This window comes from Artemia franciscana, chromosome 3, assembly GCF_032884065.1.
Source record: "Artemia franciscana chromosome 3, ASM3288406v1, whole genome shotgun sequence".
Classification (NCBI taxonomy): domain Eukaryota; kingdom Metazoa; phylum Arthropoda; class Branchiopoda; order Anostraca; family Artemiidae; genus Artemia; species Artemia franciscana.
In genome coordinates this window covers 43504608-43525717 of record NC_088865.1, presented here as the reverse complement: position 1 = coordinate 43525717, position 21110 = coordinate 43504608, and the positions used below count along the sequence as shown (strand labels likewise).

The following is a 21110-nucleotide window of genomic DNA, read 5'->3' as shown; positions in this document are numbered from 1 at the left end:
TATATATATATATATATATATATATATATATATATATATATATATATATATAATACTTTATTTATAATACTTTATTGTATATATATAATACTATACTTTACATATATATATATATATGTAAAGTATATATAGTTTGTAAAATATGGTTTATGAAATATTTTCTAGGATATTATTTATCATATTTTTTTTTTAGGCAGGTACGCATAAGTTTGTGTTTAGGGATCGGGAGGCTCAATACTATAAGAAAGTATTTTATTTGATGATATGAATAATGAGTGCCAAGAAATTCAAAGAAATTAAGCGTTTAGGAGCAGGCCCAGAGCCCCGATTTTCCGTAGTCGGGTATGAGTGGGATCAAGTCAAAGTCAAGTCAAATGGATACTTTCTCTATAACTATGCACAACTGTACGTTTCGATCATTATTTTTTGAGACTTATTCTTAACATTACTTCAATAATTTAGCAAATAAAATGAGATTCTAAAAACACTTGATATATATATATATATATATATATATATATATATATATATATAAATAAGTTGTCTGTGGGTTATGTCTGTCGAGTGACGTCATGTCATCATGTCGTCATGAAGTTAGTTGTCGTCATGTTTGTTATGACGATGACGTCATTAAAGGTATTTAAGAAAATCGTTCAAAGACAAATTTTTAATTTTAAGAAGATCGTGGACGGAAAAATGTTTGATTGTAAAATGACTGAAGAACCTACAATGGCAACAGCCGAGGAAGCTGCTCAAAGAGTCTATACCAAAAAACTTGCGGCTGATAGAGAAAGTAAGAAAAGAAAGCGTGCCGAGGAATCACAAGAACAGCAAGAAAACAGGCTTGCGGCTGATAGAGAAAGTAAGAACAAAAAAAAACTAAAAAAGGTAAAAACTACAAAGCTGTACTTTATCCTGAAAAGGGGGGATAAACGCCCTAATATCAAGGATAATTCTATTTTGCTGTGGAAAGCAAACTCTCTTTACGAAAAAAAAAATAACAGTACAATCGCTAATTACTTCAAAGAGGGTAAAAGTTTGACAGAAAATAGGTTAATAATCGGGCAGTGTCTTGACCGGATAATTGCATGCTGTTAATCTCAAAAAAAGGCTTCACACATGCATCTAGATTCTTAATAAATGTCCTACTTTTGCCAGAAATCCCAAGAAACCATGGGGAAATTCAACATTTCACAAAATTTCGGGTGGGTCCAGGCCCGAAGCCCCCCCCTTGCTTACGTGCCAGTTTCTCAGTCTAGCTGAGCAAGCAGTTAGAATTACAACGTTAAATAAAGTCATAAATTGTACGCCATCCGCATAATTATGCCTGGTTCTACCCGTTCTGAATCGAGTTCTTTTAAATCGTGCATCAAAAAAGAAGCTGATGGACCAGTTGACTAAAAACCCAGCAAAGCTTACGCAAATTTGGAAGAAAGATTGCAGTTATTTCTGCTGTCTGTGTGTAGCAAGTGGATAAATTGTTAACATGAATGTATTTTAACAGTGTATTTTAGGGAAAAATTCTATGGATTAGAAAAGTAAATATAAAACTTTTTTAAGGATATTATAGTCATGTATGGTCATCATCACCATACAATACACCCTCCCCCTCTTGATTTTGGGTATATCTTTAGGCTATGTACACAATTGTATTGGTTACAGTAATTTTTTCTATTTATTTTCATCGACAGTTTGTTCGTAATGCAAAATAACTCCAGCTTGAAAAAAACACAATAAAATTGTGAAATTTATAGATATAGCACAGGACTGTATCCATGTACTGGGAGAGGGAGAAGTGGGTGCTTTCTCACGGTAGTAGGTGCTATATGTGGAAAGAGTTTTAAACAAGAATTGAATGATTTTAGTCTTTTATTGCTAATGCAGCTAGTTTACAAAGAGACTGATTGCGCAAGCTTTCAGATAGTGAGCTCCCTGTATTCGTCGGAATAAAGCAAGGAGCCATTGCATCACCGATTGTCTACAGCAACGCGTCTTTTCCAGCGCAGATTGGCTTACCTATTAGTTGCATTTCAAAAGAGATGGATACATCAGTGCTTTGTTATGCGGAGGAACTGTTAAATCCTTGCGGGTTAATAGCTAGCCTTCAATAGAGTTTTCATAACCTATCCGATAGATATGTATAAATAGGACTAAGTATGAATGCTGCTAAGTCCCAAGTCCTCTTCTTTAATTTTCACGGTTATTGTGTGCCCGATAGTGTCTGTCTAGGTGATAGTGCGGTGGCACCCACCACTGCACTCACATATTTAGGTCTCTCGATAGTCAATGTTCCTATTACCTGAACAATTGTTTAGGGATATGAAACTATTGTTAATAGATGCATTTTGACTTTTGGAACATCTCTTCACTCTTGCAAAACTACCGCAAACTCATCGTTATGGAGTTATTATATATTTGCACATTAGGGGGGGGGGAGTAAAGCATAGCATATATTAAATACAGCAATGATTAGTTTACGTATTTAATATATGCTCTGATTTACCCCCACTCCCCTAATGTGCAAATATATAGCCCAAATTTGTTTCTAAACTATTACAGATTCGCGATTTCAAATTTGCGAACGAAAATGCAAATGATTGCAATTCTATATGTATAAATACAAGAATATTTGGGCCGGAATAACTCCATAACGGTGAGTTTGCGGTAGTTTTGCAAGAGAGAAAAGATGTTCCAAAAGTCAAAATGCATCTATTAACAATTGTTTCATGACCCTAAACAATTGTTCAGGTAATAGGAACATTGACCCTCTCGATTGGGTATTCGATTAAGAATAAACGAAAGCTTTAGCTTCGGAATGCTGATAACAAATTTAGAATTGCTTATGCTAGTGTGGTTACATCGCAGCTTAATCTGGAACGGAAAGCCCTTTCTCAAATATATAACAGTGTGGCTCTCCCACATGTTCTATATTTGACCCCATTTTGGGATATTTTCACTGAGTCTGATAGGCGAAGGTTGCGACAGTGCTATTTTAAGTAGGCTACAGGCCCCACAAAAACAAGTTTTGCTTCAGGCCCCCAGTGGCTCAAGGATAGGTACATCGTTAACCGTTTGGGTGTGATGGAACCACTTCAGGTGATGAACAGTTTCAGAAACTGAGTAACCAGCCCTCTTCTCGTCTGTGGAAGGGCGCACTATTGTAGTCGTGGCATTATTTGTAATTTGTATATATCTTTATGACATGTCTATTTTATTTTACTTCCTTGTGTGCCCAATAGTGTCTGTCTAGGTGATAGTGTGGTGGCACCCACCACTGCACTCACATATTTAGGTCTCTCGATAGTCAATGTTCCTATTACCTGAACAATTGTTTAGGGATATGAAACTATTGTTAATAGATGCATTTTGACTTTTGGAACATCTCTTCTCTCTTGCAAAACTACCGCAAACTCACCGTTATGGAGTTATTATATATTTGCACATTAGGGGGGGGGGAGTAAAGCAGGTTGCGACAGTCACTTTTTATTTTTTGTACTACATCGTCTTCTTTTTATGTTTATAGATGGGTATTTAAGAACATTCATTCATTCATTCAAAAAGTAGATTTTTTCAGCCCTTTTTGATACTATGCGTAAAATAAAGAGCGCATAATGATTTAAACTTGTATCTTGCAAAGTAGCATCATCGGATCCATAGGTCTCCACCCGAATAGTTAAGACCACAATTCCCCAATATGTAATCGCAAAGAAATGCGATTTATTTTACCTAAAAGACGAATGCTGCCCTCTTACTTTTGTCATAAATGAAGTGTTTCTCTGTACCAAAAAAGGTATTGCAAAACCATCTTACAAATTAGCAACAAATAAAATTGTGATTACGGCTCATGGCGATGTTATCAAGCAAAACGACAACAAAATGGTATTTTACAAATTTTTTTGAGAAGCACGTCAGCTAAAAATACTAGGATTTCCCTTTCTTATACACAATGTCGTATCTTTGCTTAAAAGCATTTTCTGGCTACGGTGTGAATACACCGGTTTGTGGACATTAAGGGGGTTCGACCATTTTAAAATCAAGATATTATTTCTGTTCTACTTGCTGTTTTTTTCTGTATTTGAACTTTTTTTCAATTTGTTATTTTCACTTTCTTTTTCTAGGGCGATTAGCCATCAATGATGTACAGAGTAATATCAAGATCATTTCGGAAGAAGAAAAACATTTTAAATCTGTTCTTGGTCTCACTTGTGTTTTTTATTTGTTTGAATGTGTCCATGCGGGGAATACGGGACAGTCCCATTAGTGACGATGAAGTTATTTCCATAGAACCAGAATCAAAAGCCAAAAAGGTAACTGATCTATGTAGTTTGTTTCGTTTTATTGTACAGGCCTTTGATGCTATCAAAATATACTGGCTGACCCCCTAAATGTTCTAATTGTAATTTCTATAAGAAAAGTCTTTTAAGTTCCTCTAATCTTCATTAGGGTCGTGATTCTTTTGTTGCTGTTGATGTCAGTCAAAACAACACTGTTAAAAATACATTTGTTTTAAGTAATGGGCAAATGACAGTAACGCCCTTTAGAAGGTTTGAGAGAGTTCAAAATTGCTCAGTATCTTATTTGCAGTAGCTCTTATTTTTAAACCTTGGCCTTCCTTACAATTCCATTTTGCTACTGCGCTCTTGGTAATGTCAGGACAAAACAATAAACAAAACACAGTGCTTAAAATTTTAGTTGTTTTCAGTAAGGCGCTAATGACACTCTGGTCCTTTGAGAGCTTATGGTGGAGCCCTGCTCTTTTGTTTGTTTAGGTCTGTTCGTATTATGGTTACTTAATTATTCATTCTAATATGTGTTCGTTTATGTGCAAATGTACATCTACATGTTTTACACGTCTTATATAATTTTTAAGTCTAATTTCTGCTTTCTTGGTCCGTTTTAGGTTTTAACTGGGCTCTTTATTTTCATTTTTTGAAAAGATTCTCTTTTAGGGAAATTTGTTTTCCTTATAATATTTTTTTTTAAATTAATCAGATAATAAAAAGTAGGTTGAAGGCCTGTCATTTAACGTACACTAAATAAAAAAAAATCCTCAAATGAAACTTAAAGGCAATGCTAAACCTTCAATCGAACAGAAATTATTTTGTTTATTAGGAAGGGAGGGAGGGGTGTTGAATACTCAATATCCCCCTCCGACCTTAGTTACACTTCAATATTATAGTTTTTTTTTTTTAAATACACCATACTCCAACCCGGTGGAACTTGTGTTTATGAATCATTCTTAGAGAGTCACTCTTAGGAGTCCTCTGGCATATACGAAATATTTTCTATCCGTCTTAGGCTTTAAATTTGCTTATTAATAACATTAAGTTTATATGTTTATTTGTAGGCTAACCGAAACTGTTTTTTTTTTTTATGTTTGATTAATGTCTTGAATCTGTCTTGGCTTTCGAGGTAGGGTACTCATAACTGATTCTGCTCGTTTATTAAATAAAAAAATAAAAAATTTCCGTTGAAAGTAAGGAGTCACATTAAAACTTAAAATAACAAAGTTATTATATATTTGGGGGGGGGGGGGGTCTTGTACCCTCCTCAACACCTCGCTCTTCACGCTAAAGTTTTCAGGGCTTTAAAAAAAGCTACATACTGGTCTAATTGAACAGTTGTTCAATTAGAAAGGTTCCAATTACAAGGTTCAAATACCTTGTGTTTCAGGAGTCGTTTTTAAAGAACTGGGACAAAATGCTAACTTTAATATGAAGAGCGAGGTGTTGAGGAGGGGGAAACTCCCCGTATATACATAATAATTTATGTTCGTTTTAAGTTTTAAAATTACTGCTTACTTTCGGTCGAAAAAACTTGTTTTTTTGTATTTAATTTCTGATTGTTTTTCTTAAATAACAACAGGATATATGGCTCCACCTCCACAGAAAAATACCCCTTCAAATGGAACATTCCTCTGGATAATTCAATCCTTGCAAAAATTAACCCCGGATAGTTACTCATAACATATCCACGCGTAAAATTTAATCGGGAAAGAGGAACCAAGATATATAAGGAAACTTTGTATAGGAATTTTGGCAAAATCCCCTAGTGTAAAATTTCCCCTGCATGGTTCACCCCCTGCAAACTTCCCTCTCCATGGAAACTTCTCCCCGTGCAAAATCCCCGCAGTAAAAAATTTTTCCTCCCTTCCCACCTGAAAAATATATGAATATTCCCCGATAACAAATACTATACTTAAACAATGGGCAAATTTTATAACTTAAAGATCTTTTCCCAGGGGCTGTTGGGAGTCATGTTATCTTCAAAGACACGGCTATTGGGCCTTTCAGCTAAGCTAAAAAAAAAATTGTATCAAAATTTTGATCAGACGATTTTGGGAGAAAACATGGCGTGGGAGGGGGCCTAGTTGCCTTTCAATACTTTTCGTCACTTAATAAGGGCACTAGAACTATACATTTCCGTTAGAAAGAACACTTTTCCAACGTTTTAGGCCTCACTGGAAAACTTTTTTCCTCACTGGAAAAAAATTGAAATCCGTGATCTTTCTTCTGGCAAAAATTACAAAATTCCACATTTTTGCAGATAAGAGCTTGAAACCTTGTATATCTGAAACTTGTCAATTTTTATAACCCAAATTCACATACTGTCATTTCACCGGTAGTACTATTATACCATGAAAAAATCTTAGTTGGTTTACACGTGCGGCGTCCTAAAATATTCAAATATTCTTTAAGCCTAAGGCTCACATAAATATGTTTCTTCAGACACCAAACAAAACAAATTTCGATATACCTGTTTCAATTTTTGATTTGAGGCAGAAAAACATTTTGGGGGACCTGTTATGTTTTTTACGGAAATTTTTTGCAGACATTGGGGGAAATTTTCGATAAGGACCTATCTTTCCCAGTTCATTAAAATTAACGTAGAAAATGTCGTAAACGCTCTAGAAAATGCCAAATTTTACGAATCCGCACTCTTTAAAAATTTGTTCAACTATAGTCAGTAAAATGAGAATAAGTATCAATCTACATCGAATGGTCATTTGGAACAACTATCGTTACTTGTCAGTTATTAAAGAAAATTTTTTTTTTTTAAATGAAAGTAAGGAGCAACATTAAAACTTAATACGAACAGAAATTACTCCGTATATGAAAGGGGCTTTTCCTCCTCAACGCCCCGCTCTTTACGCTAAAGTTTGACTCTTTCTCTTAACTCTATTTTTAAAACAGTAAGAAACTTTAGCGGAAAGAGCGGGGCGTTGAGGAGGAAAAGCCCCTTTCATATACGGAGTAATTCCTGCTTTTTTTAAGTTTTAATGTTGCTCCTTACTTTGATTTTTAAAAAAAAACTTGTTTTTTTTATTTAATTTATGGACGTTTTTGAATTAATGCATGTTTTGTCTTGGCTCTCCGCACATAAATAATTAAAACGAAATTTACATATTAATTGATTGCAATTAATCGGAAGATTTTGAGAAAAAAGGAGCGAGGAAGGCGGCCTATTTGCCCTCCAATTTTTTGATTACTTAAAAAAGCAACTAGAACTTTTAATTTTTTACAAACGTTTTCATTGGTAAAAAATATACATTTTTTTTATTAGTAAAACTAAATGTTTTTATTAGTAAAAGATATACGTAACTTATGAATTAGCTTACGTAACGAACTTTTGTATTCTCATGTTCTTATTACATATATGAGGGGGTTCACCCCCTCGTCGATATCTCGCTCTTTACCCTAAAGCTTAAATTTTGTCCCAATTCCTTAAGAATGAGCTCTGAATCACAAAGGTCGAGTTAGAGTAAATAGCTGAAATTACTAAAAATACTTTAGCGTAAAGAGTGAGGTATAACGAGGAGGTAAACCCCTCATATGCGTAATAATTTTTGTTCGTTTTAAGTTTTAATGCTGCTCCTTACTTTCAGTAGAAAAAACTTTTCATATTTATTTTTTCATTGTTTTCTCAAATAATGCTAGAAAATCCTGCACCCCCTTCATTGAAATTCTCTTCCCCCATGACAAGTTTCTCCATGAATATACCCTCCCACGTAACCCCCCCCCCTCAAACCTCCTCCCTAAACAAAAAATCCCCCTGAAAACGTCTGTACACTTCCCAGTAACCATTACTATATGTAAACACAGGTCAAAGTTTGTAACTTGCAGCTCCTTCCACGATGATTGCGGGGGAGTAAGTCCCCTAAAGACATAGTTATTAGGTTTTTCGACTATGGTGAATAAAATGGCTATCTCAGAATTTTGATCCGGTGACTTTTGGGAAAATGAGCGTGGGAGGGGGCCTATGTGCCCTCCAATTTTTTGATCACTTAAAAAAGGCACTAGAACTTTTAATTTCCGTTAAAATGAGCCTTCTTGCGATATTATAGGACCACTTAGTCGATACAATCACCCCTGGGGAAAAAACAAACAAAAAAACAAATAAAAACGCATTCGTGATCTGTCTTCTGGCAAAAAATGTGAAATTCCACATTTTTGTAGATAGGAGCTTGAAACTTCTATAATAAGGTTCTCTGATACGCTGAATCTGATGGTGTGATTTTCGTTAAGATTGTATGACCTTTAGGGGGTGTTTCCCCCTATTTTCTGAAATGATGCAAATTTTCTCAGGCTCGTAACTTTTGATGGGTATAACTGATCTTGATGAAACTTATATATTTAAAGCGATTCTTTTGATGTAACTATTGGTATCAAAATTCCATTTTTTAGAGTTTCGGTTACTATTGAGCCGTGTCGTTCCTTACTACAGTTTGTTACCACGAACTGTTTGACTGGAAACACACTGGAAAAGTGAAGTTAAGCTAATTTTATTGAAAAATAACAAAAAAGAATAATGATAAAATTATACTTTAGAAACAAAATCATGGAAACCTAGCCTAACCCCCACCCCCATTTAATTTACAAATATACAGCCCAAATTATACAAGTCCAATGCTTTCTGTCTAAGTCTAATGTATTGTATCCTCCATCATTTGTTTTTGTAGCTATGAAACCGGTTTTCTGAGATGTAACCTAAGCATAATTCTTGAATGGGTTTTTAATTATCGACAAGTACCCAACTATCTGCTAGCAATTACAATCACATAATAATGTACTCTTATAGTTTTAGCCACGAGGAACTACCATGAAGATATCAAACAGTTCGTGGTAACGAACTGTAGTAAGGAGCGACCCGGCTCAATAATAACCAAAAACTCTAAAAAAATGGAATTTTGATACCAATAGTTACATCAAAAGAAACACATTTTGACGCTTATTTTAAATATATAAGTTTCATCAAGTTTAGTCTTACCCATCAAAAGTTACGAGCCTGAGAAAAAATCACACATCAAACACAAATAAAAATCACACCATCAAATTCAGCGTATCAGAGAACCCAATTGTAGAAGTTTCAAGCTCCTATTTACAAAAATGTGGAATTGTGTATTTTTGCCAGAAGGCAAAAATAAACCAAGAAGGTTTATTTGTTTGTGTGTTTTTTTTTTGTTTTTTTTTTCCAGGGGTGATCATATCGACCCAGTGGTCCTAGAATATTGCGAGAGGGCTCATTCTAACGCAAATGAAAAGTTCTAGGGCCCTTTTTAAGTGACCAAAAAAATTGGAGGGCACCTAGGCCCCCTCCCACGCTAATTATTTTTCCAAAATCACCAGATCAAAATTCATTCACCAGATAGCTATTTTATTCAGCGTAGTCAAAATACCTTATAACTATGTCTCTGGTGACAACTTACTTCCCCAGAGTCCCCGTGGGAGGGGCCACAAATTACAAACTTCGACCAGTGCTCACATATATAGTAATGGTTATTTGGAAGTGTACAGACGTTTTCAGGGGGATTTTTAGGTTGGGGGGATTGAGAAGAGGAGGATATGTTGGGAGAACTTTCCTTCGAGGAACTTGTCATGGGGGAAGAAAATTTTCATGAAAGGAGCGCAGGAATTTCTAGCATTACTAAAAAAAAAACAATAAAAAAATAAATATGAAAAAGTTTTTTCAACTGAAAGTAAGGAGAAGTATTAAAACTAAAAACGAACAGAAATTATTACGCTTATGATGGGCTCACCTCCTCCTAATACCTCGATCTTTACGCTAAAGTATTTTTATTAGTTTCATCTATTAATTCTACGGCTTTTGTGATTCAGGGGTCATTCTTAAGAAATTGGGACAAATTTTTAACTTTAGTGTAAAGAGCGAGGTACTGACGAGGGGGTGAACCCCCTCATATACGTAATAAGAACATGAGAATACAGAAGTTCATTACGTAAGCTAATTTTTAAGTTACGCATATATTTTACTAATAAAAACATTCGAAAAAAATTAAAAGCTCTAGTTGCGTTTTTAAGTAACCAAAAAATTGGAGGGCAACTAGGCCTCCTCTCCCGCTATTTTTTTCTCGAAATCATTCGATCAAAACTATGAGAAAGCCATTTAGCCAAAAAAAAAAAATATGCAAATTTCGTTAAAATTATTCATCTGCGGAGAACAAAAATCAAAACATGTATTGATTAAAAAACGTTCAGAAATTAAATAAAAAAACAAGTTTTTTTTTAACGTAAAGTAAGGAGCGACATTAAAACTTAAAACGAACAGAAATTACATCGTATATGAAAGGGGCTGCTTCCTCATCAACGCCTCGCTCTTTACGCTTAAGTTTTTTACTGTTTTAAAAAGTAGAGTTAAGAGAAAGAGTCAAACTTTAGCGTAAAGAGCGGTGCGTTGATGAGGAAGCAGCCCCTTTCATTTACGAAGTAATTTCTGTTCGTTTTAAGTTTTAATTTCGCTCCTTACTTTCCGTTAAAAAAAATTGTTTTTTAATTTAATTATAACAAGAGACTTTCGTATTTTTTTCAAGTTAGTCCTAAAACATTATTCCACCGTTTCTTTACAACCACTGACGCAAATTTCTAAAAATGAACTCGCACAATAGTAGTGATGAAAAAATTAGTCTTTTTGATTCTGAAGTATAAAAAACTGTTTTTAAAACCACTGTTAGTGTAGCTAGGTAATATCCAGTATAAACAAAAATAAAAAAATAGATAAAAAATAGGTAATTTTATTACCAATTAAAATTGGATTTTTACTGTCGATTCGTAAATTCTGCACCTTCAACTTCACCATTTTGAGGGAGTCTATACCAAGGAGGTGAGGAACTAACACATTTTCTTTCCATTAAATTGCTCACCGACTACATGAAAAATAATAACGAAGGGTTCTAATTAGTTAATATGTAGCTAACACATAAAAGTCTAAAATGCACAGTAAAACATAAACAATTAAAGTAATAAATAAAAATAAAATAAATAAAAATAACCTTTTAAACCTAATGAATGAACAAATAAACAAAAAACTACCCAAATAAAAAAAAAACTAAGAAAATGGAAATAAATATAGAATGCTCGGTAAAAATATACCGAGAAATGGCATGCCTACCATTGCCCCAAGCTTCATAGCGTCATGCCGCAATTTTCACGTAACGTGGTTGTCAGCCTTCTTAGTTCGGAGCGAATATATCAAGGAATTTTTCATTTTCGCACCTGATATGTTTGGTTTCTACAAAAACAAGCAGCTCCTGTGACAGATTTAATGTGTTCTTAGAATGATTGGCTAAAACAACTGCTGAGAGTCTTTGCCACCGATCCTCAAGCTTTTGATATAGGTCCTTCAAGTATTAAAGCAAAAACAAAAAATGAAAAACAATATATGAGGGCAGCTGTTCCCTTCTCAATACTTCTCTCTTCACACTAAAGTTGTTTATGACTCGTAAAAAGCTTCTTTATCTACTTAAGTGGCCCTTATATTTTTTTTTTTAATGAATTTGGACAAAAAGTCAAATTTTAGCGTAAAGAGTGGGATATTGAGGAGAAGGAGAGCTCCCCCCATATAGGGATAATTCTTGTTTCTTTTTAAGTTTTAATATTGCTTATTGCTTTCAGTTGATAAAACTCATTTTTTAATGTAATTTTTGACCGTTTTTCAAATAATATCGGTAAATCTGACTACTAATCCATGGAAAATCTTCCCCATAAAAATTTTCCATGGAAAGATCCTTTTGTATAAAAGAATCCCCCTCCACTAAATTATTCCTAGATAATTCCATCCTCGCTGCAAACTCCCCCCAGAAAGTTTTCTTGTGGAAGATTTCTGCTTGAAAAATTCTCCTTAGGATACTTTCATTTTATAGAAAGACTCGTTTTTTACTTACTTTCTGATGTGGGCTTCAAATCAAGCTAGAAATCTCACTTATTTGAAAAATTTTCCCGAAAATCCCCCCCAATAGATAATTTTTGAAGACCATACTGCTTTTGCACGGTGAACAAAATGGCTACTTCAAAATCTTGGTCTGTTGACTTCGGGCTAAAATGATAGGGTTAAAATAGAACTTTTAATTTGGGTTAAAATGAGCTCTCTCCTGATCTTTTAGGACATTGGGTTGATACGATCACCCCTGGGAAAAATAAAAAATAAGTTAACACACTTCCGTGATCTTTTTTCGGCAATTTGTCAGGCTCGTAGTCTTTTATGAGTAGCCTAACATTAAACTTATGGATCTTAAGTATTCGAAATCAGCATAAAAATCTAATTCTCCTGATATTTCTATTATTATCAGAATTCTGTTTTTAGAGTTTCAGTTGGTATTGGACTGAGTCGCTCCTTACTTACAGTCGGTTACCACAAATATTTTGACATTTCCAAATAAAGGGTTTCTCTGCATCATTTTGGCAGTAGTTACCAGTAGCACCTACTTCCGAAAATTTAGAGGGGGAAAGTACTTTACAAAATCTAAGAGGTTGGTACATTTGTCGTATAAATCTATATTTAAAAAAACAAAACAAACAAACTAGAGATTTCCTAGCTACCTCACATAAGGGGGTTGCTCATGATCCCAACCCCTCTAACATAATCCACTTGTCCTCCCCAGCAATGAGTTGATAAAGACAATGCTCGGGAGCCTGTAAACTATGTATTTTATTTTCCTCAAAAGAGGACCTGTAACTGCATGTATATCAGCTGTCAATGTGTCAACTACGCAATTTGTTGAGTTATAGTAATCGATTGCTCTGGGTTTTTGATATGGATAGCCCACATAAAGCTATTAATGCACCGCAAAAGACCATTTTGGATCGTTCAGGCCTGACCATTATTGACCTTATGCAACCGTTCCTAAGTTTCGCAAGATTAATAGTCCAGATATGAAGCCAAACAGGCCTCCAGGATGAAAAAACGTTTTATTTTTTATGATTTTCAGCTAATTCAACTAGCTGTTATCGAACCTACCTGTTCGATTTGCGAAGTAGTAAGAATCATCTCGGTGGGGATGATATTCTGCAGGAAGAATTTTTTTCCAGGAAAATTTTACGAGGGGGATTTTTCAGTAGGGAATGCGCTGAACCTTGAGGATTTGAAGGAGGTTTTAACGAGAGATGGATGGAATAGTCAAATGGTCTTCCCTCAGCCTTCGTCTTTAACATAAAGCCTTAACATATCATCCCTGGCTTAGGTGTCCTTTGTTTTATCCCTTTTTCATGGGCATCACAGGACAAACTGATTAAATGAAATGGCCGAAAAAGTAGAGAAAATAACTGCAAGTCTGTAAGAAGTCTTGGTAGCGATATTTATAGTTCCTTAGTTATCACAAGGAAATTTTTGTCGTAAGATGGTGAGTACAGTCACACTTAGTCCATCATGAAATAAATCATGAAATAAATTCTGAGACACTCATGAGTATTTTGTTTCGACATCGGCCTGTTTCACCAGGTTGGCTAATTTGTCAAAATTGCAAAATACGGTAATTTCTATGAATGCAAAAAGGGTCTGCTACACGGAATCTCAAATAGCAAAACTCACCCTTGTCGGTGGTTTGTCATGTCTTTTTGCTTGCTGAGACCTTTAGCCCACAAGAACAGGCTGAAGCCTCCAACCCTCACAAACAAGGTTTCACATGCTAAATATTATTACTTATCCTTCCGCTGGGTGATGTTCGAGCTTTCGAACCATTTCACACAAAAAAAAAATTAACCATGATTAATTAAAGCATAAATTGTTAAAGTTAATAAAATTTACAGCTTCTGATTATTCCTAATGTAACTACAACAAAATCACTGACATTCCTAAACATTTTACACAATTTTCATGGAACACATTTCCACAATAAGAAGAGTAAAGATTCGCTTAGCGGAATTAGCAGCTGAGAAGGGGCACTTGTAGATATGACCATATTTTAACAAATAACCATATATAACCGTATATTCTAAAATAAATCCCTTGACATCATGAGAGTTCAGGGAGTCCTTTCATACAGCTCCAATGTATACTTAACTACCAAGGATTGATACAGATAAGTTATCAAATAGTTAGTGGTAATGAACTGTAAGTATGAAGTGATGCAACACCAAAGTAGCCAAAAATCTTAAAAATGGAATTTTGACATCAATAATTATATTAAAAGAATCGGATTATTATGCTAATTCCAAATATATAAGTTTCAATAAGTTTAGTGTATCTCATCAATAGAGCCTGAGAAAATTTACCTGATTTTCGAAAATGGGGAAATACCCCATAAAATTCAAGAAATCCTAATGAAAATCACACGATCAGATGCAGCACATTCGAGAACCCTATTGTAGAAGATTTAAAATTCTATCTGCAAAAATGTAGAGTTTTGTAGTTTTTGTCGGGAGTAAGATCACGGCTGCGTGCTTATTTGTTTGTTTGTTTTTGCTTTTTTTTCCCAAAGCTGATGGTATTGAACCAAATGTCGCTAGAATATTGAGAAAAAGCTCATTCAAATGAAAATTAAAAGTTCTAGCGCCTTTTTTAAGTGACCAAAAAGGTTGGAAAGCAGCTAGCCCCTTAACCATTTTCCCTGAAGTCTTCTGATCAAAGTTTCAAGGCATTTTATTCATCATAGTTGAAAGATCTAACAACTATGTTTGAGGATGACTTAACCCATATAGCTTTCAGCGGAAGGAATAAAAGCTCTGAGCTTTGCCCGTTGTTTACACTTTGTATTGGCTATTTGGAAGTATACAAAAATTTTTTTGGGGAGGGGTTTTTCAGGGGGGTTGGGGGTATTTATCATCTGGGAGGAAGGTTTAGACGGGATGTATTTTTCTTGGAGGAAGGGATTTTCCATGGGGGGAGCCGGGGTTCCCGATATTATTTTCAAAGATCATAAGTTAAAAAACGAGTTTTTTTTCAACTGAAAGTAATGAGCAACATTAAAATTTAAATTGAACGAAAAATCTTATGAATATAAGGGGGATTGTCCCCTCCTTAATACCTCACAAAATAGTTTGAACAGAACGTCAGGCTTTAGCGTAAAGAGTAAGATATTGAGGAGGGGGAAACCTCTCTCATATTCGTTATAATTTCTGACTATCTTAAGTTTTAATGTTGCTCCTTACTTTCAGTTGAAAAAACTGTTTTATTAAATTTAATATACTTAAAAGACCTGAAAGTTTGTCTCTAGTCCAATACTTAGCGTTAAACCTTGACAAGAAAAAATTACATCAGATTTAATCGATGTGTCGTCTAGTCTCTGTTATAGTTTCCTTTTCGCCAGGAACCTGAACAAGCAAACTGCAACTCAAAGAAAAAATCTGTCAAAAGTTGGTTTTACACAGCCTTATCCTGTCTTGTCACAATATGTTTGACTTTTGGCTCCCCTAAGGGAAGCAGATATGGCATCTCCGCTTCGAAACCTAAAACAAGTTATTTAGCCAAATAAAGTGCGTTAAAATTTTATTTAATATACCAACCAATATTTGAAATACTAACTAAAGAAGGAAGTCCTTATTTAACTAGCTTATTTAACCATAAGAAAACAGTTACATACACTTACTATCGTTAACAGATGTTTCCGAAAATTTCAATCCGTTCAAAATAAAAGGACTGAGCACTATGAGAGACTGATGTATCCAATTCTGTGACTTCGATCATCGACCATGCTTTATTCCAGAGAGAATATCTTTGGAAGCCATTTATCATATCTTCCTCTGCCTCTCTAAGCGTCCATGTTTCAGAACTATGCTTGACGCTTGTCATCACCCTGGCTTTCAGTATACTAATCAAATTTCTAAGCCTTATTTTCTGGAATATTTTCTGGCTTGTCCAGCCCTTTTCAATTTAAAACACGCGATTTATTATTTAATTGACCGTATGTTCACTTGGATTTTGTTGTTCTTTTGAACATATATGTTCTTACTATTTTACCAGAAGGTGTTGCAAAAGTTACCTAGCTGTGTGATCAACTTTGATTTTTTTTTCAGTTTGACGAATTATTTTACAAAGCTATTAAAATCACCATTAGTTTTTAAGATTTACAGCGCAACTAAAATCATCATTGACAAGTTATGCCAAATATTCAAACTGTATGATTATTAGTTTTGTCACAATTTTTGACGAAAACTTTGTTTTGTGAAATCAAACCTGCTTATTTGTTTATATGCTTTAGTCAAAATATATTTTAAAAACCAGTTAGTATTGCAGACACGTGCTTGAGAATCTAAAGACGGTGCCTTTCCTCCCTGCATGAATATTTGTAAAATATGCAAAACTAGCACTTCACTGAAAACACAAAATTCGCACGAAACATGCAGGATGCTTCTTTTTACAAACTAGAAAATATCCTAAAATGCTTTATTTTTCTAATGGACGAAAAAATCCTACTTTGTTTTATGTTTTTAAACGATAGTTTTTTTTCAGAATTCTATAAATGTAGTTAAATATTTTGAGTTGGTTCATTTGAGTTAGCTTTACAGATGTAGGCTGCGAAGCAACAATTTCTGGTCACTTTAAGTTTCAAGCCTGTTCTTCACTCCCGTCAAAGGAACTATGTTTCTTGTCTCAATCCATCACGCAGTCGATGAATCATCGCCTGACCTGTTCTTCATTTATTGGCTGATGCACCTCTTCCCTCCTTCTGTGATTAAAATAAATGAAACTATTGAAAAATTAATGAAACTTTTAATAAGATAGTGAAGTTTTCAAGGGCATAAACTATACAAATCAAACAGTTCTTGGTAACGAACTGTAGTAAGGAGCGATACGAGCCTGAGAAAATTTGCCTTATTTAAGAAAATAGGGAGAAACACCCCCTAAAAGTCATAGAACCTTAACGAAAATCCCACCATCGGATTCAGCGTATCAGAGAACCCTCATGCAGAAGTTTCAAGCTCCTATCTACAAAAATGTGGAATTTTGTATTTTTTGCCAGAAGGCAGATCACGGATGCGTGTTTATTTGTTTGTTTGTTTTTCGTTTGTTTAGTTGTTTTCCCTGGGGTGATCGTATCATCCCAGTGGTCCTAGAATTTTGCGAGAGGGTCCATTCTAACGAATTGAAAAGTTCTAGTGCCCTTTTTAAGTGACCAAAAAATTTGGAGGGCACCTAGGCCCCCTCCCACGATAATTATTTTCCTAAAGTCACCGGATCAAAATTCTGAGATAGCCATTTTATTTAGCGTAGTCGAAAAAACTTATAACTATGTCTTTAGGGACGACTTACTCCCCCATAGTCCCCGTGGGAGGGGCTACAAGTTACAAACTTTGACCAGTGCTTACATATATAGTAATGGTTATTGGGAAGTGTACAGACGTTTTCAGGGGGATTTTTTGGTTGGGGGGGGGAGAGGTTGCCAGTAGAGGGATATGCTGGGGGAACTCTCCATTGAGGATTTGTCATGGGGGAAGAAAATTTCCATGAAGGAGCGCAGGATTTTCTAGCATTATTTAAAAAAAAAAAAAAACAATAAAAAAATTATCAGGAAAAAGTTTTTTCAACTGGAAGTAAGGAGCAGAATTAAAACTTGAAACGAATAGAAATTATTACGCATATGAGGGGCTCACCTCCTCCTAATACCTTGCTCTTTACGCTAAAGTATTCTTATTAATTTCAACAATTTATTCTACGGCTTTTGTGATTCAGGGGTCATTCTTAAGGAATTGGGACAAAATTTAAGCTTTAGTGTAAAGAGCGAGGTACTGAAGAGGAGATATACCCTTTCAAATACGTAATAAAAACATGAGAATACAAAAGTTCGTTACGTAAGCTAATTTGTAAGTTACGCATATCTTTTACTTATAAAAACATTCGTATAAAATTGAAAGTTTTAGTTACCGTTTTCAGTAACCAAAAAATTGGAGGGCAACTAGGCCTCCACACCACTCCTTTTTTTCTCAAAATCATTTGATAAAAACTACGAGAAAGCCATTTAGCAATTTAGAAATTTCGTTTAATTATTCACGTGCCGAGAGCCAAAGTCAAAACATGCATTGATTCAAAAACGTTCAGAAATTAAATTAAAAAAAACAAGTTTTTTTTAACTGAAGGTAAGGAGCGACTTTAAAACTTAAACCGAACAGAAATTACTTCTTATATGAAAGGGGCTGCTTCCTCATCAACGCCCCACTCTTTACGCTGAAGTTTTTTACTATTTTAAAAAGTAGAGTTGAGAGAAAATAGTCAAACTTTAGCGTAAAGAGCAGGGCGTTGATGGGGAAGCAGCCCCTTTTATATACGAAGTAATTTGTGTTCGTTTTAAGTTTCAATGTCACTCCTTGCTTTCAGTTAAATAAAAACTTGTTTTTTTTTTATTTAATAACGATAAAAGTTCGAATACTTCGGCCTCACCATGGAAAGCGTTTATTCAAAAAAAAAGAATAGGGAAAAGCTAGCTTAAACAAATAAACAGTGCATAAAAAGACTAGAAAAATACAAATGCCAGACAAAGAAAACAGGAAAAACTAAAAACAACGTTTTTTCTTTTTTGCCATATTTTAATACTATTTTATTTATAAATTAAATAAAAAAACAAGTTTTTTTAAATAAAAGTAAGGAGCGACATTAAAACTTTAAACGAACAAAAATTACTCCGTATATGAAATAGGCTTTCCCTTCTCAACGCCCCGCTCTTAACGCTAAAGTTTGACTCTTTCTCTTAACTCTACATTTTAAAACAGTAAAAAACTTTAGCGTAAAGAGCGGGGCGTTGAGAAGGAAAAGCCTCTTTCATATACGGAGTAATTTCTCTTCGTTTTAAGTTTTAATGTCGCTCCTTACTTTCATTTAAAAAACTTGTTTTTTTTATTTAATTTCTGAACGTTTTTGAATCAATGCATGTTTTGATTTTGGCTCTCCGCAGAGGAATAATTAAAACGAAATTTCTATATTTATTTTTTTTTGGCTAAATGGCTTTCTCATAATTTTGATGGAATGATTTTAAGAAAAAAAGAGCGGGGGAGGAGGCCTAGTTGCCCTCCGATTTTCGGTTAATTAAAAAGACAACTAGAACTTTTTATAAGTAAAAGATATACTTAACTTATAAATTAGCTTACGTAAAGAACTTTTGTGTTCTCATGTTTTTATTACATATATGAGGGGGTTTGCCCCCTCGTCAGTACCTCTCTCTTTACACTAAAGCTTAAATTTTGTCCCAATTCATTAAGAATGACCCCTGAATCATAAAAGCCGCAGAATAAATAGTTGAAATTACTAAAATTATTTAGCGTAAAGAGCGGGGTATTAGGAGGAGGTGAGCCCCTCATATGGATAATAATTTTTGTTCGTTTTAATTTTTAATGCTGCTGCTTACTTCCAGCTGAAAAAAAACTTTTTTATATTTATTTTTTCGTTGTTTTTTTTAAGTAATGCTAGTAAATCCTGCGCTCCCTTCATGGAAATTTTCTTCCCCCATGACATATCCCTCGATGGAAAGTTCCCCCAGCATATCCCCCTCTTCTCAACCCCTGCATCCAACCAAAAAAATCCTCCTGAAAAAGCCTGTACACTTCCCAATAACCATTACTATGCGTAAGCACTGGTCAAAGTTTTGAACTTGTAACTCCTCCCACGGGGACTGTGGGGGAGTATGTCTTCCCCAAAGACATAGTTATAAGGTTTTTCGACTACGTTCAATAAAATGCCCATCTCAGAATTTTGTTCCGTTGACTTTGGGAAAATAATCAGCGTGGAAGGGGGCCTAGGTGCCCTCCAATTTTTTCGGTCACTTAAAAAGGACACTAGAACTTTTCATTTCCGTTAGAATGAGCCCTCTTGCAACATTCTAGGACAACTGGGTAGATACGATCACCCCTGGGAAAAAAAACAAAAAAAACAAATAAACACGCATCCGTAATCTGCCTTCTGGCAAAAAAAATATAAAATTCCACATTTTTGTAGATAGGAGCTTGAAACTTCTATAGTAGGATTCTCTGATACGCTGAATCTGATGGTGTGATTTTCGTTTAAGATTCTATGACTTTTAGTGGGTGTTTCCCCCTATTTTCTAAAATAATGCAAATTTTCTCAGGCTCGTAACATTTGATGGGTAAGACTAAACTTGATGAAACTTATATATTTAAAATCAGTATTAAAATGCAATTCTTTTGATGTAGCTATTGGTACCAAAATTCCATTTTTAGAGTTTTGGTTACCATTGACCCGGGTCGCTCCTTACTACAGTTGGTTACCACGAACTGGTTGATGGAATGGTAGTATGGTCTAAGATATTACTTCCCCTAGTCTGAAATATCAGAGCCCTCCGACATGGTGTTCAGCAATTGTGCCTGTTCTGATAATGCTTTTTAGCCATCTTTTTACTCTTTGAGCCTATGTCTAGTGTGTTTGACCTTGTCACTGCGGTGGCTCATGTCCTTGTTTTCAGTTGAATGATAGGGCATTTACGCATTATACCGACCACATTGTTGTGCTTGATCTGTTTAAAACTGGTTTCTCTTTGTGCAGTCGGATATAATCAGCTTAGTTTGAGTGACATCAACTACTATGCAGGTATATTTTAGTTAAATATTTAATATATTTAATATATAAAATTATTTTATATTTTAATATTTAATATATAGAATTGGTTAGGCTAGGTATTTCATATAATGTGTTCTTGATGGCCTGCGTTCCATAATTCTCTGTTGGAGTTTCCATAATACTGTTGCTAATATATTTTATTTTGATTTTATTTTGGCATTTTCCGTTAGGACTAACCTAACTGAACTTCTTGGGTGTGGTCGCTATAACACGTAAGTGTCCAAGATACAAAGAAGTATAGTGAATCGACTAATGAACATTAACAGTCCACTAATCATTACTCAGCACATTGCCTGACATGAACTTGCCTGACATGTTCT

The 21110-nt window shown here is 34.6% G+C and overlaps 1 protein-coding gene across 2 annotated transcripts in view; it reads left to right on the top strand.

The window, feature by feature from the left end:
- Nucleotides 1-1391: 1391 nt before the first annotated feature.
- LOC136025295 (xylosyltransferase oxt-like) overlaps nt 1392-21110 on the top strand; it is a 141409-nt gene continuing 121690 nt past the window's right edge. Inside the window, exons 1-2 of one of the 2 annotated variants that reach the window (XM_065701185.1) lie at nt 1392-1538; nt 4119-4307. In XM_065701185.1, the coding sequence (XP_065557257.1) occupies nt 4134-4307 (174 nt within the window). In that variant the 5' untranslated portion in view covers nt 1392-1538; nt 4119-4133. The remainder of the gene's footprint in view (nt 1539-4118; nt 4308-21110) is intronic. The other variant, XM_065701186.1, reaches the window with a different exon arrangement.